At 42.2% G+C, this 22587-nt stretch overlaps 2 protein-coding genes and 2 non-coding genes across 5 annotated transcripts; all 4 read right to left on the bottom strand.

The window, feature by feature from the left end:
• Window positions 1-483: 483 nt before the first annotated feature.
• Window positions 484-10023, bottom strand: eif4a1a (eukaryotic translation initiation factor 4A1A). Its single transcript, XM_076087091.1, has 11 exons — window positions 9913-10023; window positions 8545-8587; window positions 8251-8383; window positions 7274-7413; window positions 5034-5202; window positions 4481-4590; window positions 4057-4200; window positions 3667-3804; window positions 3306-3395; window positions 2667-2746; window positions 484-2502 (listed from the first exon to the last, which is right to left on the bottom strand). Exons 1-11 carry the CDS (start codon window positions 9933-9935, stop codon window positions 2358-2360), a joined length of 1215 nt encoding a protein of 404 aa, XP_075943206.1. The 5' UTR covers window positions 9936-10023; the 3' UTR covers window positions 484-2357.
• Window positions 4674-4812, bottom strand: LOC142946185 (small nucleolar RNA SNORD10). Its single transcript, XR_012953039.1, has one exon. It is a non-coding gene; the product is annotated as a small nucleolar RNA SNORD10 (small nucleolar RNA).
• On the bottom strand, window positions 6112-6250 carry LOC142946186 (small nucleolar RNA SNORD10). The gene has a single exon (XR_012953040.1). It is a non-coding gene; the product is annotated as a small nucleolar RNA SNORD10 (small nucleolar RNA).
• Window positions 10024-11164: 1141 nt separating the features above from the next.
• On the bottom strand, window positions 11165-21964 carry senp3b (SUMO specific peptidase 3b). 2 transcript variants are annotated; one of them, XM_076087089.1, is made up of 12 exons: window positions 21641-21964; window positions 20074-20199; window positions 17793-18545; window positions 17134-17247; window positions 16910-17021; window positions 16258-16405; window positions 15438-15485; window positions 14299-14376; window positions 13431-13568; window positions 13091-13174; window positions 12872-12922; window positions 11165-12650 (listed from the first exon to the last, which is right to left on the bottom strand). In XM_076087089.1, the coding sequence occupies exons 2-12, from the start codon at window positions 20159-20161 to the stop codon at window positions 12540-12542; spliced, it is 1725 nt and encodes a 574-aa protein (XP_075943204.1). In that variant the 5' UTR covers window positions 20162-20199; window positions 21641-21964; the 3' UTR covers window positions 11165-12539. The 2 variants fall into 2 exon arrangements, with proteins under 2 accessions (XP_075943204.1, XP_075943205.1); XM_076087090.1 differs by lacking the exon at window positions 21641-21964 and adding an exon at window positions 21410-21610.
• Between the last annotated feature and the right edge of the window lie 623 nt (window positions 21965-22587).

Raw genomic sequence — 22587 nt, 5'->3', positions numbered from 1 at the left:
CGCTTTGGACTTCAGCAAGTCCTCTTCACCACGTCTAGATGCCTAAATGCATTGAGCTGCTGCCATGCGATTGGCTGATTAGCTATTTGTGTTAACAAGCAATTCAACAGTTGTGCCTAATAAAGTGGCCGCTGAGTGTATATAAACATATATACACACACTTCTAAATCTTTATATTGCAACAATAAGTTGCAAAAATGTATAGATAATTTCAAACATCGGCTTAACATTCTAAATGTGTTCATTTCCTGTTGTATATCAACAGCTGATCATATGACAGGAAGGAAACACGGACACTAGTTATATGCTAGATATAAATGTACTGTATATCCACGGTGTTTTAAACTTATTTTCACGAAGTTGATAGTAAAAACAATTACTCCAGTCTTCATGGATCAGACGTCAGGCAAACTGCTTCTGTTCAAAAGCCCAGAGAATTTGCACCGTATTTGCGCACGTGACTGAATGGACATGACACCGATATACAATTAAATGTTTATTGCGTAAAGACAACAATCAGTAATGACCATAGAGTGTATATAAGAAGGTAATGACATGCTAGAATGTACTAGATGGAGCCCAGGATGAAGACTGCTCCTGCCACTTTAAAATGAGGCTTGTAATGGCAGAGCAGAAAAAATAAAAACACCACGTGATTAGGAGTTAACGGTGCCTTCAGACCTGCAGTCACACAAACACTTATTTTAACCAACTGAAACAGAAAAAACGCGGGAATAAATATTAGACCTCAGTGGGCACGGCTGTCTGTCAATAGGGGTAGTTGAACCAAACCTCGCGCTCTCAGCGGCCAATCAGCGACAGATTTGCCGGCACAGGTACGTGCCGGTCCATTAGAGCCAGAGCATCAGCTGTCATCTTATAGGGCATTTCCGTTAAATACCAGCCTTTCCACCAAGGGGTTGGCCACAAACGGGGTTCATGCTATTCAACAATGCAGAGGCCAGTTTACACTGTCATGGAGGAGAAACCTTTATTTTTTTAAAGACCATTAAAATAAATACTATACAGAATCCAATGTAGAAAACGTGATGCTTCTATCTCAAAAATGTTAACAATTCCGCAGTCATCTTTAAAAAATAGCACTGACTATACACCTCAAAACATGACTGTTCTCCTACACACCAAACCCCACGATGACAGGCATTGTAATGATAGCTCAGAGAAGAGGGGGGGGGGGATCTCTATATACTTCTGTAGTTTGGTCCTTTCATATCAGATACCCCCACCCCCACTCCTAACATTTTTGGCGAGGTAGGTTACAAAAAGACACCTGCCACCGTATCAAAAATCCAATATTGTGTTGAAAAATAAAATCTAAATGAACAATAATGTCAAAAGCGTTAGAGATGAAAATCCAACCAGGTTGTCAGGGTCGCGAGGCAAAGTCTCCACAGAACTCACCGTTGTTTTTGCCTCCGAACGTCTGTGGCCACCAGTCAGTCTTCAACTGAATGCTACTGCACACGCGACTGTACAAGTCAAGCGCTATGTACAATAGCAATTAAAAATATAATATATATGAAACAGCAGTAAAAGGATCAAAACGGTAAACAACTCATTCATGAAGGATTTTACTATATAGGTCTTTTTATTGAATATGCCCTGTGTACTCTAGCCCCAGAAACCTCTTAACATGAGCATGGATGGGAGTTAAAAGGCTGTTTTCAGTACACTGAAGGTTGCTTAAATACTGATCTGGTCAAATGCAGCGCTTCCCATTTCATTTAGAGCATCGGTGCGTTTGAGTCCAAACTGAACTGTAGTCTAAGCCACTCGTCTATGTCCGGGTGCAAATTATAGCCGCATTTCACAAAAGCTTTGGGTTAGCGCCGTGCACGTTATCAATTAAGCCGAGGTACACATTTGTTTTTTGAAGCTTTTGCTGACAGAACTAGAATATTTTTAAACCGTAACTTTGTTGTTTTTTTTTTTTTAAATGCGCTTTTGGAAACGCGGTTATGTTTTGCATGTGTAGGAACCAGTTACAAACTTGCTTGTTTGAGGTTAAAAGTCCTTTTGTTTGCAAAAACATAAATGTCGAAATGAATGCTTTAAGATTTAGAGGGATTAGCTAAAGTAGGAATTTAGGTGCCAATGAGGGGTAATGGATTTTGGCAAGCAGATGAAGCAGGTCAGTAATTCCATCCTTCCAAAAAATGATGTCAACGGTAAGGGAGGAACAATGGCCACATTCTTCCTTCCCTTAGAATGTAAAGGGTAAAGTCATGGTGGAATTTAGCAAAAGAACGTTCTTAGAATTCAGATCGTATAAGAAAACAAGGTTTTTACTGCTAAAAAGAGTGGGGAGAGGGTGGACGACGGGCACGTGGAGTCTTCTAGATGAGATCGGCCACATTCATGGGCATCTCCTCCACGGTGGTGTTGTAGAATGTCTCAATGTCCCTCAGGGTTCGCTTGTCATCCTCGGTCACCATGTTGATGGCAACTCCCTTTCTGCCGAAACGACCACCCCGACCAATCCTGATGGAAAATAATTGAATAAATAAATCATACTAAGAAAAGCGCTGGCAGCTCCAGACAGCCAGAGTATTTCGAGAACAAGTCACACAGGATGGGAAACGCTCCCAGGATATATGGATTGCGACTGAGATAATTTGTTCTTTGCACTGCAAGTCTCGTCTTACCTGTGGATGTAGTTTTCCCTGTTGGTCGGCAGGTCGTAGTTGATGACTAGAGACACCTGCTGGACATCAATACCTCTGGCCTGAGCAGGAGCAGAGCCACCATTAGCATCCATACAGTACAGAGGAGTGACAGGACTGAGGTCAAGCAGAGACTTTTCTGTTTCAGGTCGACATCCAGACCACGTGAACCACAAAGAAACTCATCTGACCCAAAGTCTACAGTACATTGTTTTAATCTCATACCATTTGGTTGAACACAGCCAAAATGTCAATCTGACAGCCGCACACACTTTCAGAACAACTGAATCTATAAAGAAAAAAGTAATCAATCCCTGGAGTGGTTCAAGAACTCTGGACTTCCAGATTGATCAGCAGCAACAACTATTAAGTAGATTAGTTAGATTCTTGTGTACCAGTCAGAAGATAAAATCTAAACATTTGAAGGGTAAGACTGAGTGTAATCCGCCAATTAGTTGTCAGTCAAGGACTTGAGCCCAGCTACAGTGGAGGGCAGATAGGCTTCTCTACCAAGGAACATTCAGTCCTTCACCAACACTACAGATGGGAGGAGAGGGAACCCTGGACTGCACACAGTACTGGTCTTAGATAGTCAGTGTAAAAAGCAGATATTGTACGTACCAGCAGGTCAGTGGTAATGAGGACTCTACTGGAGCCAGAGCGGAACTCCCTCATGATCAAGTCTCTCTCCTTCTGGTCCATGTCACCGTGCTGAAAGACGAGAGAGACGCATACAAGTGAGACAAATCCGTGTGTTACACATCTAGAACAGCCACAGCACTGGACACAATCAGGGTTTTTCACACTCCTTGACGTCATTGCATTCTTTTACCTACAACCGTGTAGTTTATAGCCTTAACCCAAGACTAACAGGGCTTTTACAGGCTCAAGTAAACATGCAAAATCCCAATTTAAAAAAATGGTATCTTGTTAAACAACTCTAAATGATGGTTGGATGGGTGGTGTATGTGGAGGCCCTTACCAGAGCAGACACGGTGAAGTCTCTGGCGTGCATCTTCTCGGTCAGCCAGTCCACTTTCCTCCTTGTGTTGATGAAGATGACCGCTTGTGTGATGGTCAGGGTTTCGTACAGGTCACACAGCGTGTCCAGCTTCCACTCCTGAGGACCATCACCAGGTCAGACACAGCAGTCTCAAGCACGTTGTACATCTGGCCACATTACACTCTGTTGCCCATCGTCAATTGCTAGCACAACTAGCTTAAACTAATGTTTGGACTGTAGTGCTTACAGAGAGGTTCTTAAGCAGTAAAACAAAACAGTTCAACAGCAACCCAAACTACATCTATCAAAAACACAGGGGACTCATGTTTGCTGACAAAACTCCATTTCTACTAGAAACCGTTTCCCCACCTCTTTCTCCACGTTGATGTAGAACTGACGGATGCCCTCAAGGGTCAGCTCCTCCTTCTTCACCAGGATCCTGACAGGTTCACGCATGAACTTCTTTGTGACTTCCAACACGTCGGCTGGCATGGTGGCCGACAGGAGGACAACCTGAACACAGACGAGGGAGACTGTTAGAACTTCAGACTCAGCTGATCAGTGTATCCAGTCATCTTAATATACAATCTAAACATTTGAAGGGTAAGACTGAGTGTAATCCGCCAATTAGTTGTCAGTCAAGGACTTGAGCCCAGCTACAGTGGAGGGCAGATAGGCTTCTCTACCAAGGAACATTCAGTCCTTCACCAACACTACAGATGGGAGGAGAGGGAACCCTGGACTGCACACAAACCTGACATTTGTTAGTCTGATGTAAATGCTTAGTTCTTACCTGTGTGCTGCTTGCAAGTTTCTGGAAAATCTCATAGATCTGGTCCTTGAACCCTCGACTAAGCATCTCGTCAGCCTCGTCCAGCACGAACATTTTGATGAACTTGGAAGCTGCAGGAAAATGGCATAAATGGATCAGAACACATGTTTAATGCTCTCATGCACTTGGTCAGTGTTGATTGCTGCCGGGTGCTGTATTCAGAGTAGTGAAGTATGATCACGTCTCTGTAGCCCTGCTGTGCCGAGGACTCGGGCCGACAAAACGCCGACCAGAGCAACAACACAGCAGCGGTTTACAGAGTCAGCTGACACGCATGGGTTTCATCATTATACAGCAGGTCTCCTCTGATCAACAATAGTGTTTTATTCAGCGCACATGGAGTAACTAACTAATTTCACAAGTTTCTCTCCCACTCAATTCCCCATGCAGCAGGCCACATTTCTAGAATTGCATGTCCAGAGTATTTGTCCATAGTTATAGTGTAAAGTTATATAAATAATATGAGTCAATTGTCTGTAAATTGATTTGAGAAACAGATTCTGTGGGAACTTACAGAGGTTTTTGCGATTCAACATGTCAAAGACACGGCCGGGGGTTCCCACCACAATGTGAGGAGATTCAAGCTGGAGCTTCTGGGATTCACTGCGAACGTTGGTCCCTCCGATACAGGCATGGCAACTGGCTCCCATGTAGTCACCTAGGGCCAGCACCACCTTCTGGATCTGAATTTCACAAAAAAAAAAAACATAAGTATGTTATAAATGGCCTAAAACTGTAAATCCATGAATTGCCAACGCTCAAACAAAGCACATCATATGTTGCCTGAGGTTTTACCGTTTGTCTCTATGTTGTACTTATTTTCTCCCAGGTAGACCTTTGTCATGTCTGGCAGTGCAGCTTAACTGCATGAGTCACACCAATATTCAAATTATGATCCGTTAAGTGGGTTTGAGGCGCTGTATCGAATAGATCAGAGATTCATTCATAACACATTTTCAAAAAACATTTGAATGTTGTGCATCGTATATAAACCTGATATTTTTGCGCAGTTACAGATAAAGCTAAACGCATCAGTTTCCCCTATATTCATAGAATTATGAGCACCTGCTGCTATAATTTCACACCATCATCTTTATCCTCTGTTCCACACACGGCGAACAGAAGACAGGTGAAGTGAACTTAACTTCAACCTAACCTGAAAAATCACTATTGAAATTGAGGGTTGTGCTTCATAAATTGTTTCCCAAGAGGGATGACATCTTAAAATATGACTAACATTTAGAGCATCATTTCAAAACACCAATAGCCTTTGAATCTATATTTAAAATAGAAATTTGATGCAGCCCTAGTTTTGAGCATATCAAGACTCTTTCCATCAGGGTTAATAGTCTGTATACATGATCTTGCAAGTTAGCCATAAAACAAAAAGAAGTCATTACCTATGATACGACTGGTGCATGGTGCTGTGCAAGCAGTGGTTTTAATTTGAAACCAAACGCAGCACATTGAATCAGAACAAGACATTAGTAGATTGGGCACATAATTCGTTACTTTCTCCTCTTGAGAACCCTCCAGATGTTTTATACACAAGTATGCCGATGATGACGCCTTTAAGAAGTGGGACGGGTGCTGTATTCAGAGTAGTGATGTTTGATCACGTCTCTGTAGCCCCGCTGTGCCGAGTACTCAGGCCAACAAAACGCAGACCAGAGCAACAACACAGCAGCGGTTTACAGAGTCAGCTGACACGCATGGGTTTCATCATTATACAGCAGGTCTCCTGACTGTTAGTGGCTGTCACCATGCATCAGTATTAACGGACAGACATTAGGTATGTTATGGCCTATCACCTCATATTCAACTGAGCTCAAACACAAGTTATGATTACTTTTTAAGCCGCAATACATTTTTCTGGCAGTCCTTTAGCATGCTTCACCATTTGATCTACCTTTACAGCCATAGGCCAAAAAAATAATCATTTGAAGCACATATGGACTACAATACTGTGCATACGGCTCAGCTAGAGCTGGGCAATAGATTATCAATTAATTAAAATTCATGGTTTAGGATGATGTTTAAAAATGATTCATTTAACGTGGGTAATTAGGTACAGCACTGTCGCATGTTCTTGAGCCACAGGTAAAACATAAACATGGCAGCATGCACTATTACAAGTTACTACTTTAATCCACATTTGAAACAGACGTGTAGCTGGGAGAAGTATGTGGCAACCCTAACACCTGCTAAAAAGCAGGCGACATTAGTGTGTGTGCGTGATGCACAACAACATTGAATCTGGTTTAAATATTTCTCTTCGGGGATATAATAGCTCCAAGTCATAAACTATAATTTGGCAAATCAAAAAAAGTCAGATGTGATGCAGTTTGACTGACCTCCCAGTACTGAGGAACTACTGGAGAGGAAGTTTGAAGAAAACAGTTTGTCCATCAAATTGATTGCAACACCGGTTAAGCCTGTGGGACAGGATAGTGTTTACGTGGTCTGCCTCAACTGAACTAAATGAAACCTTGCAATGTGATTCATGTTAACAGCAACTACAAAACTACTCAGGGTGACATGAAAAGCAGCCAGCTACTTAAGTTTCTTAAATGTTTGACTGCCAGTAAACGGAGCACAATACTTTGAGATTTTAGATACAACATTGTCAGATTTGTTGAAATTAAGCAAATATTTCCATTGGTTTATTAGGCAAAATCACCAGAAACAAACTTTTTAAAGTACAATCTCTGCAGGTTTTGCCCACACCGTTTGTGTAATGTGACGTTAGCCTACCTGCTGAGCCAACTCCCTGGTGGGAGCCAAGACCAGAGCCTGGGTGCTTTTCGCCTCCACATCAATCTGCTGAAGGATGGAAATGGCGAAGGTGGCAGTCTTCCCAGTGCCAGACTGGGCCTGAGCGATCACATCATATCCTAAAGACAAAAACAGTAGTAAAAAGATTAATTCACTGTAGTGCACAGGAATATAAGACTGCCTTGATCCATCCCCTCACTTGATTAACTGCAAGGTGGTGATGGTCTTATCAACCCAAGGTGCTCAGGTGATTTCCTCAGCCCAGTATACATTGACAATAAATACCAGACGGTGTGAGTTGGCACAGATTAGAGCAAACAAATCCCACCCCAAGGTTCAGCAAGCATATGAACCTTGGATTAATCAGTTTAACATTAACCATCACAGTGAAACGGTTTTACTGACCATCGTTTCCCACCAATATTCAGTAAAATGTGTGATCAGGACTTCAGCATTCATGCTTTTCTAGTCACCGATCTCTGATTGTGTTGCATTGTAAACAACCAATCTGTGTTTAAATTGACAGGAGAACAAAGGTCTACATTAAGAAACAAACATAATATAACATGGATCATCAATGATCTGCAATTAGTATTAGCGGCAAAAAAAGAAGAAGTCATATTTGCTCCCTTCTTATCTTTTGATAAATATCAGTGTCAGTTAGGACAGTGGGTCATAATGCCTGTGTTTTTGTGTACAATTTATTTTTTAATTAAAATAAGGTTGCTTGCTTCACTTTTATTCAGGCAACTGGCAGCTTATTTTTTGTATAACTTGATCTGGTTATTCTTTAACTCACTGAGAAATACAAAAAAACTTCGGTAAAACGGCTTTTTAAGTGAGAGTTTCGCAAGAATAAATGCCGCGTTACACAGTTAACTCAAGGAGTGAATACAATATTTGTAATTTATATTGAGGCTGTGATGATGAAGTCTCCAGTGAGAAGCCTTACTTACCCTTGATACAAGGCATAATGGCTCTCTGCTGGATAGCAGAGGGCTTCTCAAAACCATAGGCATAAATTCCCCTGAGCAGAGCCTCGCGCAGGGCCATCTCATCAAAACTGTCTGTGATCTCATTCCAGTTGCTCTGGAGGTGGAAAGACAAACACAAGACATTGAAAGCTGTGGGCTCAAATTTGATTGTCACAACAAACTGCTCCATCACACATCTATATTTACAATTGTTCTACACCTTACAACTAGATGGGTAAAACATGTTCAGTACCACTGTTACTGTAGGGGACTCACCTCAATGATGCCATCTGGCTCCATGCCCTCCGGGCCATTGTCTCTGTGAACGAGAAGACCATAAAGTCATTGTTATTTCTTCTTCCAGACCAAAACACAATTTCCATCACAATTTCAATAAAATCAAAAGCTTCGGAATGCAGGTGATTAATAAAAATCCGCTTAAAGGAACATTGCCATGCTCGACTCTTCGCCGAAACCAAATTACACAATACATACTTTCTCGTTATCACGTTTAATTTGGTCAGACACCTATATATTCTTCAAGTATTTCACATACTACTTCCGAAACATTGAAACCGCTTTAACTGAACTGCTAGATAAACTGTTAGCAGTGCTTTTAAGCAAACGCCTTTTTTTACACGCGTCCGCCATTTCTACTGCACTTCACTTCTACTACATTCAAGATGGTCGTTCCTCCAGTAGGGGTGTAACAGTCGGAAGCGATTCGACTGGAATAGCGGCCTAGCAGCTTAAAATGTCGGCTAATTGTATATAATACGACTTATGAATACTACGTCCAAAACATGGTTCCAATACTAAAATGTGATGATAAGATGGTGATACCATTTTAAAAATGCTCTGCTGGCTGTGGCCCCCGGTCTGCCATAGCCACTGCTAACATGCCCGTTTGTATGTGGCCTTTTATCAGACTTGTCCAGTCAGCGAAACACATTACCGATGCGTGTACGGACACATATCACGTATTTGTTCAAGGAGATAGCATATGCTATCACGCTAGCATTCACTAACCTCTCCCAGCAGCAGTTAGCGGCCTACGCTAACGGCATTGTCCGGGCCCTAGTTAGCACTACTGCGGCCATGTGCGCCCGTCGCACAAAAAGAACAAATTGTTCTACATTTCCGCCCACATACCTCAAAGTGCCTTCCTCTGCTATATCACAGACCCCAAATTCCACCATTACAATAAAACAATTAATTTATTAACAGGCTAGGACCGACGGAAACAACATAAGAATAAAATGAAGGCCTAAAGCAAGCGCATTCACGTGCTTCCCGAGGCGCCGGTTGACATTTAATTTTCCTCGGCTCCGTTCAGCTCAAACGCCACCATTGTGCCGCCAAATTAACGGTGTAACAATTTATGGAGCAACATATAGACATTCAACGTAAAATGCCAACGTGTAATGAGAGTTCGCCGTATAATTTAATGAAATATGAAGACCTTGGTCCGAGGCAGGCTATCGACAGGCCTAACCCTTAGTAGAGCACATAAATCACAAGATGCTCCGATTAAAGTCTACTTTCACAAGATTCGTCGATAACAAAGACTAACGTACCGACAAAAATTAGTTACTGAAATTCTGAACCTCCGAATGCCGGTAAAACCATAAAACCTTTCCTTACCTATTATCATATTCAGCCGACATTATTCCAAAGAAAGAAACTGCGGCAGAGATCTCTTATATACGTTGACAACACACAAAAAGGCTTTCTCATTGCAACAAACCGCCGTCATTTAGCCGTAGTCCCGCCCACGGACACTAGTAATTGGTCAGTTTGTACGTCATATATAAGTAGGCGGGGCGTCGAGTCTAACGTAGTGCACGATTGACTCGCTGTTAGCATGCCAGGGGGGCGGTGTTTAACTTTTATAAGGAAACTGTACAAAGGTAACAACGCTTTTTTAACCCGCGCTACGCTGGTATTTGTTTTTAAGCCCCCCATTCTTAGTTCAGCCTTTCGTCAACGCGGAGAAAAGACCCTTCCCAACGGTAGATTTTTCTGTTTTCTTCTGAACCCATTTTTATACAGACTATGTCTGAATCACACTTCTTGTAGATTAGTGACATCTCATAGCCAAGGATGTAATCTGGACAATGTGAAACAGTTTGGATCAAAGGTTTGCATGAGTCACAGTGTAGTCATCTGTAGCATATTTCAACACAATTTATGAGGGTGAAGTGCTGTATTTTATAGAACATGACCCACTTATTCCTACTGGAGCAGTTGTTCCAACTTGGATTTAATATCCTAATTAATGACAATTGAACTCACGGACGGAGCCAGGATTTCAGAAATACAGAGGTCAAAGTGTCCAAGCAAGATCTGTATATCTATATCTATAGTTTTTAGATTTGAGTTCATGTTAATTTATATTATTGGACTATCTAGGAATAACGTGTCTGGATTTTGAAAACAGGCATAGTGCAAAGGTAGCGAAACCACACTTGGTCCTTGATTTAAAATGTCGTGTAATTAAAAAAAAAAAAAAGTGTTATTAGCTAAATGTACTTTAAGTATCACAGGTACTAACATTCTGTATTTTCAAATGAATTAATGTGTAGTGTAGCATTCTACTGTTGAAGTTGGTTTAGTTGGAGCTAATTGTAATACATATATTGTTGGGTCGTTTAATTGGTAACAATGCATCATATTTGAAAGGGCCATCATGTGTTTTTTTATGTAAAGTCTTCACTTGCAAAGTAGCTTGTACTTGTCAGATAAATGTTAAAAAGTACAATGAATTAAAGTTTAAAGCGGCATGAAAATGAAATTCTTAAGTGTAAGTGTGTACTTAAGAACAGCGAATAAATGTTCGATGGATAACATGTAGATCATGTCAGCCCGTCCAGTTGCATTAATCAAACGCACAATCCCTTGTTTGCCGCATATTTTTATTTTCAGCAACCATAATGCATTGTAGAAGATATATAAAACTGTCAAGTCTGTTGCATCAACTCCTGTTTGAAAAAAAAAAAAAAAAAACAGCTATCAACAAATTTGTTTTTTGTTATTAAAAAAAAAAAAAAAAAAAAAAAGAGGAGGGTGCTGTAACTCCGTTGTGACCGTACTGCATCTGTCCTGGTCCTCGCCAAAATGGCTCTCAAACTTCCAAAGAAATACCAACAACAGGATCTCTTTTGTACTTTCCTGAAAATAACACAAATTAGTAGTCCTCCTTTTAACATCTTTTGTTTAAAGCAAGAAGCATATCAACACGTTTACCGACGAGATAAAACAGGAAAAAAAGATAAATGCAATGTAAAGATACCCCTTTATTTGGGCCAATGTGTCATTCTAGCTGGTTTGGGCAGATGCAGATCCAGTCTCCCACATGAAGGCGTGTTATTTGGGGACAAGTGATGGAGGCAGACGGCCAATACGTGGCATGTCCCATGGATGTAAATTAATTTTTCCCTTAAAAAAAAACAAAGGGAAAATGCACTAGAATGGCTCTTCACACTCCGGATGTGTTTTCTGATGTCAATATGGCAGCACGTTAAGTTCCACTCTCACTTTAAATCCATCCAAACATCTTGTAGGAAATTGTTAAACGAATATCATACATTGGAAATCTCACTAAAGTGGCAAACATTATGTGCTGACTAGACAGATGGACTCGTCGACATGACATTGGCCGTAGCATGGGGCAGTGTATTTTATGTTTCTTTTGCTTTGAGTTTCACACTTGGAACACAACACAATGGATTGGATGGAAGGCGTGTACATCCGCTGGTACTATTTAACCACAAGCTTACGCAGACTGGTTCAATTCATTCGGCCGGGAAAATAGTAGTCAGGTTGGACCGACTGTGGTCCAAAGTCTTCATCTGGACCGTATCCTTCAGACGTCTTCATGCTCAAGGTGGACTACGATAGGATGGAAGGTAAGCACGTTCCCAAAACGGAAGCTAGTCTTGGCCTCTGTCAACCACAAAGGAATAACCATGACATGGAAATGAAATCAAGAGTTCTCAAAAAGGGTGGAGAGAGGGAAGCGGAGAGAGGAAAAAAAGTGAAACAATGACATCACCTACAATAGAAGAAGTCGTTTCTCTGGATGTTGGCAGAGAAGAAAAAAGAAAAAAGTTTTTTCAATGAAAAGTTTCTCTCTCTGTGTGTCTTTTTTTCCCCCCAGTCAATCGTTTGCTCCACTTGCCCTCTTCTTGTCATATCATTGTCCCTCCATCTTGTTAGGGTTGGGGGTGGGAGCAGGTGGAGATGGCGGGCGGGGCTGGGGGGGTGGTGGGTCACAGGGTGAGCTTGCAGTGACAGAGTTCTTTGTACATTTGCCTCCTCAGCCGCGGCATATCCTGCTGGCCAAAGATGAAGGGCTGACCTAGGGCCAGACACTTGCAGTACTGCAGGGCGGAGGAGGGAGGGTAAAAAAGAAAGAAAAAAGAAGTTATTGGCATGCAGGAGGAGCAGAGTCACGACAACACAAGTCAGTAGGCGTGTGTTCCTACGATGCTAAGTGTTTGTATAAACAGCATCAACACTGAGGGCTCAGAAAACTGACCGTTGGACAAAATGACGACATCACAGAGAAAGTAAACCAAGCTCCACATTTGGAGAAACCCACCTGTAGCACAAAAGCCCCGCAGTCGCTGTCGTTGTTCTGACGACCCACATTCTGCAACAAGCACACGACACATTAGCCATATGCAGTTGACATGCAAAACAGAGCCATGGTCATGTTGCAGCAGCAACGATAACAACCCACTTTTGGGAAATGAGCCACCTAATTCTGTGTCAAAGTCAGAAACATTTAAAATAAAACAAGCAAACAAAAGCATCTCACCATTTTGAAAAAGCCCTTCCATCCCGTCAAAAAGTCTTGCTGCTCTTTTTTGATGGCCTCCGCTTGCAGATACTTAAAAATGTGCTGAAAACAACAAGTGATTCTATCAAACTAGATTTATAACAGTGACACAAAAAGAAACTTGTGATTTGATGATAAAAACACACTTTAATAACATCTAAATACGAGGCCCAAATATGATCATAAATAATGACAACTAAACCAATTAGATTGAAGAGCACTCCAATGTAATATATTAGATTATAGTATTGAAACATTTTATATATATATATATATATATATATATATATATGGCCTTGGTACTGCTGTCTGGTCCTACCTTTGGGCAACGTCTGTTGAGAGTCCGCTGAGAGTCGAAGTAAGTGATGGCTCGACGCGGAATGTCGACACTGACCAGTGACCAGTGGACCTCCAGGTGGATGGGGATCAACAACAGATCCTTCTGAAAGATGTCAACCTGGGAGAAGGGGAGTATGCAGAGAGGAGGGAGTAAAGGGAGAGATAATGGTTGGAAATTTATCGTTAGAGAAATTCATTCCAGGGCACCAGAATACGATGCAACACCGGTGCTAAGCTAAGGAGGACCACTGGTCCTTCTCAAGTTCAAATGTTCTTACGTCTACATGTTTATGTCATGAGTGCCATAGAAAAAGTTGATTGGTGTTTTTAATGAAATGTATCCACATGTTGGAACGTTTTAGTTCAGGAGGTCTGCAACCGTCAGCCAGTGTGTGTGTGTGTGTGTGTGTGTGTGTGTGTGTGTGTGTGTGTGAGAAGGACCGCCTGCTTAACTGATGTCCTCTCTGGCATAAAACCGCGTAAACTGGCTTTGTCCACAACATTGGAAAATTTAGAAAAAGCCCATGAAGCTATATTACGAGCTCCACCCTCTCGTGTCACTTCCAGGTGAAACGAACAAAGATGGTGACGGCCAAAACGACAAACAGAACAAACGGGGCTCTCCGTTATTCTGAATTGGCGCAAAATACAAATTATTACACCGTAATTCTAACGACTGTATGACAAAAAGCTTGAGACCATCAACAGACCAATTTAACCACAAATATTGAGGTCTGAGGCCCTGCTTTGTCATTTAAAATGATAGACAGGCTACATATTTACGTAAAGAAAGCACAATTGTCTAGATCAACCTTAATGTGAAGAGAACCCTCCCCGACAACACTTACATTTTTCGTCCACCGTTTGACCCCATCATAGCCTTTTGTCCTCAGCTTATCATAAAAGAAGCTGTTGAAAAAGTGCACCTGAGGGAGAGAACAGAGAAACAGAAGAATGAGGGGCCACAGCTCCATGAAGCCCCTCTCATGGCTCCTGTTGCTTCTGGATGATGTACTTTGTGAGTTGTGTGTAGCCTACTTTCTGACACGAGCAGGACCACATGTTCCAGTGATTAGCCCAGCTATCCTTATCGTGTCCCCTGTTTCACACGCTCTCTTTATTGTGTTTGAAATGATGAATTTTAAGAACGTCCGCAAAGACATTTCCATGTAAATGCAACAAAAGCCTAATGGGTAATAATTTTGTCTTTGTTATCGTTCAACCTTCCATTTCATTCCAGCTGAGACCGGCTGACAGTCACATGTGACACATAACCGTCAGAGTACGGAGGGCGCTAGAGGACGACTAGACGTCATCCTCTGGGGACCACGAGTGTCTCCATCTGATATGTCAGTCTGGGCTGACCAACAGACAGACATGTCCCTGGAGCCGGGCCACTAGAATGGCTATAAAGCTTAACTACCAGTGTTGAACATGTTGTTAAGTTCATCACAAGAAATCAGCAGTCAGACGATCGCTGGTGTTACTTGAACAAAGAGAAAATCACTTCTTAAGATTGTCGTCGGGGGCGGGGACACATGCAGACCCGATGCATTCTATTTTGGAGTGATAGGCTGTATTGTGTTAGAAATAACAGATTATAAATAAAAGATATTCGCTAAATTACACTCATTCATTCATTTAATCATTCATGAATTACACTCAAGAAATGTAATTCTGTTTTAATAGACTATAGGACAACTTTAACTCACCTAACCTGCTGGAGAGCGCTAGGCCGAACCTACTGAACATTTACTCAGCTCCACACTCACTGACCCCATGTCACTGAAGTCGTCGGTGTGGGAGCAGACTCAACAAGCAATAGGCACATCATGTAAAGAGTTACTCTGTTTCTCCTCAGGTGGCCCGCTTTGGGATATACCCTCAACTTTGGCGTGTGAACATATACATAACATATATAACTGCAGGAGCATCCCCTTGCGGCAGTTTCGACAACTTTTTTTATTTATATTTTATATTTCCTTACCTTCTCGGGCACAGAGTCCATGACCAGGTCACCGTACATGTTCATAATCTGAATCAAACACAAAGAACATAAGGGGGGTTACCCTATTTAAAGAAGCATCTTAAAAAGTGACAGTGTAACTTTTCTGATCAGTGACTACAAAAGGAAGTATTTCACCGTTAACCCATTTAGTCTATTTATTGGTATAACATCTACACCATCTGACATTCTGTCCTGGATCTGTACAGACTAGAGTTTGGCTGTAGGTCTGACAACTGTATTAATCTTACTACGAGGAAGAGGAGCTGCCCTGAACTACATCATGTTCTGGGCAGAGGACAGTTTTCTCAGAATACATTGTATTATTGAAACTGAGTCCAATCAGGAACACCTGGGGGGGTGTGTTGGTCGGGTAAAGACTCCTGTGAAGGCTGCTCTTGTGCGTCCGCGCTCTTCAGAGCAGAAATAGAACACTGAAAAGTGTTTCAAGAATGCGGAGCAGAACAATTTGATATGGCAGGTAAAATATATCTCCTGTTTCTACAGCATTATAAAAACAAATGGTCTGTCTTTGTAAAATCCTAAGACATGGTAATAGTGCTTTTATCAATGAGCTATTGTTGACGTGTCTGAAAAGCTCAGATCACGCGTGCAGCATGCGCCTAGTTACATAAACTCAGAGGTGCATGAAAAAATGACTAATTTTAAGAAACTCATGAGCACATCTGAGGTAAACACAAGATAAAGTGTCGCTTTTGTGTGGTCTTTGTGGAGAAAATCAGTTTTACAGCTCTGGTAGAAATCCTTGTTGTCACGGCGTTGTGAGTGTGTGGTGCTCTACCTGGTCGTTGAGCCAGTTCTGTCCATACAGAGTGCCCAGGTCGTCCATGGTCAGCACGTGGCGTTTGTAGTTGACTCTGAACGTTTTGGCCAGGGCGGATCCCGATGAGCGCTGGAAGGATTGTATTAGGTGCTGGACCACTGCTTTCCTAACACACAACAGAGCGCACACACAATGGTACGTTACTCACTGAACTCATTAAGACTGATTTACTGGATGAATTCTGCTGCCTATTAACCGACGGTCTGACAGAGCGTTAGGTTGGGACTCTCATTTAATTCTTTCCTGCCCACATGCTTCATGTCACATCTGTCTGGATCCTCACACTGAATGTATTCGGCTTTAATGGAAAGTTAGGGAGACTGATGCGTGATGATGACTGGAGAAAATAAATGATTATAGATTTTTAAAGATTCATATTTGAAGATTCTCTGTAGGAATGAAATGGTCATTTTACCGGAGTGATGGTAAAACATTTGTGAGCACGCTGCTTTAATCAATCAATTTAGTCAATTAATCACGAAAATAACAGATAAATCAAACCATAATGAGATTCAGTTCCAGAACCTAAAGAATTGTGTCCAACCAACTCCTCAGTTAAAACGCCATCCGACCACACAGACTGAAGAGGAGGCCGAACCCTGTGACTGACCTGTGAGGCTGTGAGAAGCTCTCGCTGAAGATGTCCTGAAGCTTCTCCACGATGTCGTCCACGTGGATGGGGATCAAACTGCCGTACTGCTGTAGGGACTCTTCAAGAATACCTTGACAGAAGACATTAAAAAGGTATCAAACCATCATCTTTACACGGCATGTGTTCCTAAAATCCTCGAAGTCAGCGAACATGAGCGGACAAACAGAGCCTGTGGTCCGAACCTGTCACACAGCTCATGTGTTCCTCAGTAAGGGCCAGCTCCACGGGTTTGACCTCCACGTCCCGCCTCCCTCTGTCCTCTTGCTTGTCTGGAGAGCAGCCGTTCATCAGCTCATCTGCCAGAGAAAAGGAACCAAATTACATGCACACGTTTCTTATTTTTCCTCTCTGCAGATACTCCGTCAATGTTTTTCCCTTCTCAGCGATCTGGTGATGGTAACATGTGGTGTAATGGTGTAACTCAACTCTGTTAATTGTGTGAAATCTCAATTAAGAAGTTGGGAGGTGGAAGCATTGGGTGCTGTGAAAGAGGACATGAGCTTGCCAGTGTTGTTGTACTTTCCCACAGCTAACTGAAGTTATTACTGACGCGCAATATTTTAGAAAAAGTGCAGGTAAAGGAATAAAGCTTTATTCAATCGCCTCCAATCTCTTCCACGTTTATCTCGTCACAAAATCCAAGAGTCAGTTGGGCTTTTTATCAGTTCTGAAATGTGTGTAAAGCTGACAAACTCAAAGCACCAACTGTGGATCTATATGCTGCTTAAAATAGTCCCCAGACGATTTTGTTAAAAACCAAACTATCTTTGTAAGCTGTTTTTATTTTTTACCCATTCTGTTTCTCTAGCCTTCTTCAGAAGTGAGTGGTGTATGTCAGTACCTCTCTCGGAGTCCGTGAACCTCTCATCGTTGCTGTCGTCCTCTTCATCGCTGTATGGTGACTGCCGAGACCTTTTTGTCCTCCTCTGCTTGCCGTGCCTCTGCCCTTTGCGGCTGCACCGGTACCCCCGGGAGCCCACCCACTGCGCCCGCTGGCGCCAGGTCTTCCAGTGCTTGGTGAGCCGAAACCCAACCCCTCTGTGGGAGCGCAGACGCTGCCAGCGCCGGAGCCTCCTCAGAGCCCTGTACCTGCTCAGGTGGGACCTGAACAAGTCCCCCGCTTTGGCCTGGGAGACGGCGTCATCTGCCGGGACGCCGCCGCCGCCGTCCGCCTCCTGTTGTGGTCCATGATGTTGGTGCGAGTGAGGGTGCTGCGTGGCCTGGGAGGGAAAGTCTGGGATCTCCCACTCCAGCTCCGCCCGGTCTCCTTCATCTTCCACCTCGTCTTCCTCCTCCTCCTCCTCCTCCTCCTCCTCCTCCTCCTCCTCATCCTCCTCCTCATAATCATCTTCTTCTTCGTCCTCCTCATTGTTATCCCAACCCTTGCCTTCAAACTCTACCTCACCATCCAGATTGTTTTCCTCTTCCTCTTCACCCATTTCCTTGATCCTGCCCATCCCATCCTCCTCGTCGTCGTCTTCCTCCACATATTCGCCTGTCCACACCTTCTCTTTCTGGCCCAGTCTGAGGTGCATGGGGCTGGGTACACTGTTGCCTGACACAGGGACTATGAGGTGGTCTCCAGGAATCCCACCTAAACACAAACATGAGCAGTGATCAACTATGTTAGCTGTGTTTAACCATGTGCCATCATAACCTAAAAACCTTGAGCTTTTCCTTAATTAATTACACAGTTTAAACATCATAGTGTGAGATAAAGTTTTACTGCCAATCGTTATTGAACGATATTCAGTGAAAATATGGAATCAGGAGATCTGCAAAAATTGCATTCCATTCAGTTACATCATGATGCGCTCAGGCTATACTTATTTGGCAAAAGTAATCATAAAGTTATAATGATGTGTTCAAATGGAATCTTTTAAAATGTAATTTTAGTGAAAAACTTGAATAAATCCAATAGGACAACAAACAAATAGATATTAGAGAGAGAATTATGACCCGTTTAACCTCCTAACAATAGCTACAAGCAGCTTATAATACATCATTAAAAGGACAAGATGCTTTTTAATTTAGAAAAATACAATGTTTTATTTCTTAATCATTTGAATTGTGCATTTTTATGGAAATAACTACAATAGATGACTTTAACAAAGTAAAAAGATAACATTTAGAACTTTTGTTGGTTTAAACAGACTTCACAGTTCTTTAAATGATTTTTGGGACGATGATTAAAAAATAAAAAGACAGTCTTGAGCCTTGCAGACCAAAACAAAACAACAAAATCGATCTGTACTGGCCAACTGGGATCATCTATGATCCGCAATTGATAAAGGCGTCAAAAAGGCGTTATCGGGGATTTATGAAGTTATTTACGCTCCCCTCTTTCTTCTGTGCTGATCTGATCCGTGACTTAAATCTGTGATACGATCCCAACCGGGACTTTTTGATCCGTTGCACCCTTAATAAGTCTTAATAAGTGTATGATCATCTGAAACTATGACTCGTTGGGTTTTTGGTACCTCAGAATGAACCCTTCATATCTACACAGGGAGGAGGTCCCATTCACACCACTAAACATTAACGGTGGAAGTGTCAAACATGAACACATCCCTGATGGGGGAAAAAAAGGTTCTATTTTAGTTACTTGTAAATTCTGAAGGCTTAACTTGATTAGACGCAGACTCAATGAGCAGATTTGATACTGGTGGAGTAACGGACCACGGTTGATCAGTGATCGGTAGAGATCCCCCCCTCACTGTTCGGCACACATGTGAACCTCGGATTAATCACAACGTTTAACGTTAACCATCAGAGTGTGAAATAAAGTTTTACTGACCATCGTTATCTGCCAATATTAAGTCAAATATGTGGTCAGCACATCATTTATGTTTTTCTAGTCGAAAAAAAAAATAGTCTGGAGCCTTGTAGACCAGCTGCAATAATCAAACAACAACATGGATCGGCAATGATCGGCAATTAGTATCGGCTGCAAAAAAAATGTGAGTAGGGATCTCTAAAAGTTGTATTTGCTCCCTTTTTTATTTTGTGCTGATCCGATCTGTGACTCTGAACCGTGACTTTTATGATCCGTTGCGCCACTATTTGATACTGAATTTGGATTTCATCAAATGTTATTGAACCACCAGCAGTAAAGTGCCTACCTCCTCCTGTGTCGTCCTGCCCCACAGCGGTCAGACCCAGGTCCCCCTGCCAGCGGTTCTGGGCCAGGCTACCGCCACTGTCTCGCATTCTCCACGGACAACCCACGACCTGCGCCAGCTCGTCACCTGCAAACAGCAACAGACTTCACTTCCTGTATAAATGCAGCATGCTAGTTACCTTGGAGTGAATGAGAACGTGACCAGCTGAGCCACAGTGCTCCACTCTCACTCCACACTAGTCACATTGGCAATTTATTTATATAATTTATATTTCTCCTCCATTAAGTGTATCACCACATATCTGTACCTTTAAATATCACCACATCCCTCATCCAAATAGATCTTATTTAATAAAACAAAAGGTCAAGTTAAAATCCCTTAAAGGCAGCTGTCTTGTAAACCATTATACAAGCTGCATGTATTCAATGTATGGGTGAAGGAGTGAGGGAAGAGGCCCCACAGTGGTAATGTTTTGGCCTCATCTAGAACCTCAGCACTCCAAACCTCACTCTGGATTTACTCACACAGTGGATTACATCTTCCAACAGGTGTGCCGGAGGCCAAACCAACGTTTACACTTTAAATGTCTACAGACTGTGCTAGCTACTAGCATGGCGTCAACATATGCCCAGCGAAGAAGAAGAGAGAAGTCAAGTGGCACAGTGTGTGAAAACGATCAATTTAAGTGGACTGAATAACAATTGTGAGACGCAAACCGCTGCTTGCCATCAGGCAGGTTCATATCTCGCTGCACCCGCTGAGCTACACCGCCCAGGTGGTGTACAAAACACTCCATCAAAGCGCCTCTCGTGCCTTATAATGGACAAGTCGTTATTACTGCTTGTTTTGCCAACTGCAGCACTGAGACCTTCAAACGGACCATTGCAACGCGTTAATTCACAAAAACACGGGGTTGCTTTGATGGGAATTTAAGCAGTCTTTTCTTACTATCACAAGCTTGATTATATGTTGTCCCGTTTTTATCCAGTATATATGTCCCTGTCCCCTCACAGGCAGAAGACCTGTTCTGTTAACACCGGGCGTCTTGTTACCATGTGCACCAGAGATCGGACATGTAACTTAGCTCGCTAGCTAGCCCGGGTAAGAGAATAGCAGTACTGGGAAAACAGGCATTGTCTACAGTGTATAATGTGGTGCGGCCTGTGTCCTGTGCAAGAGAGATGCTTTGAGAAAAGCGGCTCTGTGATGAGGACTATTCTTTCCGGTGAAGGAAATAGTCCTTGCCAAGGCTAGCTTGTGCGCGTTGAGCGCTAGCAGCATCACCGTCATAGTTTCACCCCTTATAACCCAAATAAAAATAGCATTAATTGCAAACCTTGATTATTCCGCAACCATGCACAGCCAAAGCCCCTGCACCACCATTATTAACAGTCTGAAATAACAAAAGGTCTTCAATAATCCGTTGTCTACCCGTGCTAACATGCTAGCTGGTTAGCCATGTTGTCGTTAGCTAGCTAGGCGTTAGATATCATGTTAGCAACAACATAATAAAACGCCCGGCTCACTGTGGTCCTTGCATAGCTAGGTGTTGTAATAGCATCCTTACCGTTAGCCTGCAGATTTATATGAATGTGTGTCCAGTTGCGTCCGACTGAATGTTGGGCGTGTGTAATTGTCTATGGGTATCGAACCAAAACAAATGCTAATTGGTGTTAAACCTCATTCAATGAAGTCAGGTGTGCAGCAGCCAGATGTCACCTCCTTGCGAACTTTGATTTCTTTAAGGTCTTCCGGTTCAGAGAAAAACGCAAACACTCCACAGCAACGGTGGACTACAGTTTACGATGGACATGAAATCGACAGGAAGAATCTATTTCAATTGATATGGTCTGTGTGAAACGAGGGATGAGCCGAGCCGGATCACTGCAGATTGTTCGCTCTCATGTGAACTACCAACAAGTCCGTCGCGCAGCAATGGCGTCAGACAGAGAATGTTTTAAGGGTAGCCTTTCGTTTCTAACCCCTAATTTCAGTCTATTGCAAAAAAAACGTACGCAATGAATTTATAATTATTTATTTTGATGGTTTAAATAAGGTGAGTGAAACACAATCAGTGTTATTTGTGATTGATTTTGTTGATTTGTTCCTTGTTATCTGCAAAGTTTATAATACAATGAAATATGCAATTCTTTTGAATTATTTGAATTTGGGGATGAGTTCATGAAAGTTCTGTGTTTTACCAAAATATCACCTGTGCTACTAAACTCAAACACTACCAAAATATTCATAGACTGCTTTGTTCCCTTTAACTTCAAACCTAATAAAGAACTTAGATAATTGGCGCCTATATCATTATTAAACTCATATTATAAATTGTAAACCTCTTTATGCCAATAGATTAAACATTTGCTTAAATTACATCATCTCGATGGAACAATCAGGATTTATTTTAAATCTGCACACTTCTGATCTTTTTTTGCCGTTTTTAGATGTATTTGATTTTTAATATTTTGTTAATGAAGACCCTAATTCTGTCCCTTAACTTTCATAAGA

Source organism: Anarhichas minor, unplaced genomic scaffold (genome assembly GCF_050575085.1).
Source record: "Anarhichas minor isolate MPS153535 unplaced genomic scaffold, ASM5057508v1 ptg000009l, whole genome shotgun sequence".
NCBI lineage: Eukaryota > Metazoa > Chordata > Actinopteri > Perciformes > Anarhichadidae > Anarhichas > Anarhichas minor.
Note: the sequence above shows the minus strand (reverse complement) of the source record. Positions and strands in the feature narration are given on the sequence as shown.

Coding starts and splice junctions, on each gene's coding strand:
- eif4a1a (XM_076087091.1), bottom strand. CDS start 9,935: ATGTCGGCTGAATATGATAATAG. Junction 8,588..9,912: donor TCGGCTGAATATGATAATAG/GTAAGGAAAGGT, acceptor TCTCGTTCACAG/AGACAATGGCCCGGAGGGCA. Junction 3,396..3,666: donor ACTTCACCGTGTCTGCTCTG/GTAAGGGCCTCC, acceptor CTCGTCTTTCAG/CACGGTGACATGGACCAGAA.
- senp3b (XM_076087089.1), bottom strand. CDS start 20,161: ATGCGAGACAGTGGCGGTAGCCTGGCCCAGAACCGCTGGCAGGGGGAC. Junction 17,248..17,792: donor GTTCACGGACTCCGAGAGAG/GTACTGACATAC, acceptor TTTCTCTGGCAG/ATGAGCTGATGAACGGCTGC. Junction 13,569..14,298: donor TCAAACGGTGGACGAAAAAT/GTAAGTGTTGTC, acceptor CCCTTCTCCCAG/GTTGACATCTTTCAGAAGGA.